General features: G+C 45.8%; 1 protein-coding gene across 1 annotated transcript; it reads left to right on the top strand.

Moving 5' to 3' along the window:
* Positions 1-3,645: 3,645 nt before the first annotated feature.
* LOC138351385 (ribosome-binding protein 1-like) lies at positions 3,646-4,425 on the top strand. Its single transcript, XM_069303197.1, has one exon. It carries the CDS (start codon positions 3,646-3,648, stop codon positions 4,423-4,425), a length of 780 nt encoding a protein of 259 aa, XP_069159298.1.
* The last annotated feature ends 315 nt before the right edge of the window (positions 4,426-4,740 follow it).

Here is a 4,740-nt window from a genome sequence, read left to right as displayed (position 1 = left end):
TGATGTTATTCTCTTGATATGGGCTGCAGGAGACAGGTCTGGCGTGATATCAACCCCCAAGTCTTTCTTTTTCTGACTCCTGAAGAATTTCCTCTCCCACGAAGAGGAGATCTATTGCAGATTTATATATATACTATGTGTGTGTGTGTGTGTGTGTGTGTGTGTGTGTGTGTGTGTGTGTGTGTGTGTGTGTGTGTGTGTGTGTGTGTGTGTGTGTGTGTGTGTATGCGTGTGTGCGCGCGCGCGCGCTACTCCCGACTAATTTTTCCCTATCATATCTGCTACATATATTTATCTTTCTTTCCCTATCTTTCTCTCTCTCTCTCTCCCGATCCTTGGAGCAGTTTCCCTTCGAAATGGGGCCTTCGCTCCGCCATTTTTTCCCCCCAGTGATAATCTTGCATTTACTGTAATTTACTTCAAATATCCACCTACGCAACATTCTCATAGCTTCTTGCACTCCTCCTCCTCAGAACCTTGCCCATGATATTTAAACATTGATAGAGCGGCGTCGCTATATCTTCTGCAAGGTCATTCTCATATTATAGGAAAGGAATAGAGTACTCTCAGGAGACACGTCACTACCTGAACCAGGCGGCCCTGCCTCAGGTCATACTCAAGGGTGAAGAACGAACCATGTTTCACTTTCAGTTGCTGAGCAACGTTGCTTCAGGCATTATGTTCTTGAAAATCTTTAATGATGAAATTAACGTAAACTTAACTCTAGAATCTTTGATGTAATCAATGTAAACTTAACTATAAAATCTTTAATGAAATTAATGTAAACTATAAAATCTTTGATGAAATTAATGTAAACTATAAAATCTTTGATGAAATTAATGTAAACTTAACTCTAAATTTTTTTAGTGAAATCAATGTAAACTTAACTCTAAAATCTTTGATGAAATCAGCGTAAACTTAACCCTAACATTTTTAATGAAATCAGTGTAAACTTAACTATAAGATAAAGTCACGACAAATATTTCGTGGTAAAACTTATGTACATTATCATTCAACAATCAGTCCGGCGAAGAAGGGCAGTGGTCACGACTCGCTCTGCCGTCCATTCTCCTCTTGACTTCGTGGCTAATTTGCTGATTATTCTGCATGAAGGAGTTTGCAAATATTGCTTAATAAAATATTGATCTGTTACCCACAAAAAGATCTTCATAAAAACACATTGAAACGAATTTTAAAAGTTATTTTTTTTACCCCCGTAACGTGAAGATTGCAACAAATGTTCAATATTTTCTAAATTATCGAAGGATCAAGTATCTATGATTTGTAGCGTATTCTACTAACTTAATCGAAATGATTTCCTATCACAATCTCGCTTTTTATTGAGGGTTGTGTTCTTTTATCAGTATAGACCTCGGGGGGACCTGATAGCAAAGATATCAGACCCTAATGTGATAAAGTTATAATTAATTATTTATGATATATTACATAACTGTGACGCTGCTTCTGGGCTTCCATTTTGAATTCTTATTTTTTATCGGAAGAAATCGACACAGACATTCCGTCAAAAGACGAAAGCCTGGATTCCGTCTTTGATATTGTCACAGGCAGTAGTTTTGGGGGGCCCGGACACTTGTGGTCACACTCCTGCCTCTAATGTCCTCGAGGCCCACACCTATAGTAGCGTGGAGCCCTCGTGCTCCCTACCCCGTGCTCCCTAGTGGTGATCATGGGACACCCACCTAAAGTTATCTAGAGGTGGAAGATACATCTCGAGAGGGAACACAGGAGGCTCCATCATCATCATCAGCAGCCTATAGGAACCCCTCCGGGCGTATCCACAATTCCCTCTGATGGAGACCCCTGATTCTTCCACTAGGAGCAGCAGCAGCAGCAGTAGAGGTGCGTGTGGATCCATGTCTTGTTACAATGGAGATGTCTACTGTTAATAGCTTGAAGCCCTGAAGGGGATGCAGGCCGTGTCCCTGAGGGAGTTGCATGGGTGGGGGGGGGGGGAGCCTGCTCTCCCCTAATGCCAAGGTTGACTAACCCAGAATCCTGTGGGAGGAGGCTCCACTGGAGCGCCCTCTCGTGACCTAGTGATTTCGGAAAATGTAGGTTGCTGAACTAAGACAGTTACGTCTCTGGTGGGTCGTGGACCGTGCCGGGGGTAGTGAGCTGCCTGCCCTGTTGGGAGGGTTGTAGCCTGCTCCAATCGGCTGTCGTGGCACCATTCTGGTCGTACACAATGTACAAACACTGGAGGCTGGTTCGACACACCCCTTCCCTTACTAGTCAGCGCGCGCGCGCACACGCACACACACACACACACACACACACACACACACACACACACACACACACACACACACACACACACACACACACACACACACGCGCGCGCGCACGCACGCACGCACAGTTGAGAGGCGGGCCAAAAGAGCACAGCTCAACTCCCGCAAGCACAACTAGGTGAATACACTCACACACTCCTCCACACACACACACACACACACATATATATATATATATATATATATATATATATATATATATATATATATATATATATATATATATATATATATATATATATATATATATATATATTATATAATTATGCGTAAGTATCCACTAGGAAATTGAAACGAAAGTTGCGAACGTTTTCGTGTTTCAACACATTATCGAGGAAGTACAGAAGAATGATAAAAGAGTTCGGGATTATATACCCAACTACACAAAGAACCATCCGCCAAAACATCGATTAACGATGTGAGATTATTAAGTGGATATTAACTGTGGGTATTAAATGTATATTAACTGGGAATTCCTTCATTCACACAGTATCAGTATATGAATGAATACACTGATTATCATACAAGATAATTAGTATACCCTCTATCTAAGTACTATGAATGCATAAAAGGAAGACTTCAGAATACTGCAAAATGACATCAAAAAGCTACAAGAACGATTTGACGTGGCTAATGGAGTTCAATCCCAGAAAATGCAAAAGGAACGTCAATAACTAAGTAGAATATCCAAAAGACGTCAGCTTGAGGACAAGGTGTCTACGGCCTACAGATAAGGGAGGCCTAGACGTGCACATAATAAATATCCTTCCGGAGGTGCACATAAATCAGGTGACCGTAAGCATCTACAAATCGGGTCGCTAGGAGTCATTAAAACTTACATGCGACCACTTACGAAACCTCTACATCTTTCCTCAATCATTGAGGCTTTGTTTACATTTGTTAACCAGTTAATGAGCTGCGAAGCACTACGGGGTTGTTTATAACAATAATCATCTTAGTGATCAGCTTCGAAGATTCATCAACTTCGTAAGCTGATGAATCATGACCCTGGTAAACGTATGCATGGTCCGTAGAAATCTGAAGTAGTAGCAGCTTAGAACATTATATGTAGCTAGATCGACTTGAGAATGGTCCAGGACGGACCGAAACGTCGTCGTCCCTTCACCTTCTAGTGTGTGGTCTGGTCAACATACTTCAGCCACGTTATTGCGACTCATCGTCTGCATTATATGTAGCTTAAGGTGAGAGCATTCCAACAGTAGCCAGCACTAACGTGGAACCCACTCACAGTACACGAAGAACACTGAAAAATACTAAAGATTCTCACAAGACGCCAAAAAACAGTAAGAAAACTAAGGTGTGATGCCAGGTTATGGGACTTGAACCTAACACCATTGCCATCAAGTTGGTCCCCGAGTGCCAGGTGGGCTCCCGAGTGGAAGCCAAGTGCCAGGTGGGCTCCCGAGTGGAAGCCAAGTGTCAGGTGGGCTCCCGAGTGGAAGCCAAGTGTCAGGTGGGCTCCCGAGTGGAAGCCAAGTGTCAGGTGGGCTCCCGAGTGGAAGCCAAGTGTCAGGTGGGCTCCCGAGTGGAAGCCAAGCGTCAGGTGGGCTCCCGAGTGGAAGCCAAGCGTCAGGTGGGCTCCCGAGTGGAAGCCAAGCGTCAGGTGGGCTCCCGAGTGGAAGCCAAGTGTCAGGTGGGCTCCCGAGTGGAAGCCAAGTGTCAGGTGGGCTCCCGAGTGGAAGCCAAGTGTCAGGTGGGCTCCCGAGTGGAAGCCAAGTGTCAGGTGGGCTCCCGAGTGGAAGCCAAGTGTCAGGTGGGCTCCCGAGTGGAAGCCAAGTGTCAGGTGGGCTCCCGAGTGGAAGCCAAGCGTCAGGTGGGCTCCCGAGTGGAAGCCAAGTGTCAGGTGGGCTCCCGAGTGGAAGCCAAATGTCAGGTGGGCTCCCGAGTGGAAGCCAAGTGTCAGGTGGGCTCCCGAGTGGAAGCCAAGTGTCAGGTGGGCTCCCGAGTGGAAGCCAAGCGTCAGGTGGGCTCCCGAGTGGAAGCCAAGCGTCAGGTGGGCTCTCGAGTGGAAGCCAAGCGTCAGGTCGGGGTTTTGAACAATGCATCAGTTCCGCAGTCGGAGCCTGTTTTGTGTTTCCACTGGATGATATAACTCACACACACTCTGACGTTAGAGTCCTTCCTTCCCACAGCTCATCTTCATTCTTGCCTCTGCTGTTCCCAGAACATGATCCACTAATTGATTTCCAGCCATGTCTTTCAGTTCCTGATGAATGAAGAGGGGCTCAATCCAGTGGGGGCGGGGGGGGGGTGTTCTCATTGGGGCGGACGGGAGGATGGTTTCTATCCACTACGCCAACAGCTGTGTTATTAGCACTTGGCGTCTCCGGGCGAAACCTAGCTATCAAGACTTGTGTTGCACGATGTTCCCGCCTGTATATGGACGCTGAAGTTCTTTCGCTGCGCA

Source organism: Procambarus clarkii, chromosome 49 (genome assembly GCF_040958095.1).
Source record: "Procambarus clarkii isolate CNS0578487 chromosome 49, FALCON_Pclarkii_2.0, whole genome shotgun sequence".
NCBI lineage: Eukaryota > Metazoa > Arthropoda > Malacostraca > Decapoda > Cambaridae > Procambarus > Procambarus clarkii.
Note: the sequence above shows the minus strand (reverse complement) of the source record. Positions and strands in the feature narration are given on the sequence as shown.

What these genes read in the sequence shown, in the direction of transcription:
- LOC138351385 (XM_069303197.1), top strand. Translation starts at nt 3,646, where the DNA reads ATGGGACTTGAACCTAACACCATTGCCATCAAGTTGGTCCCCGAGTGC.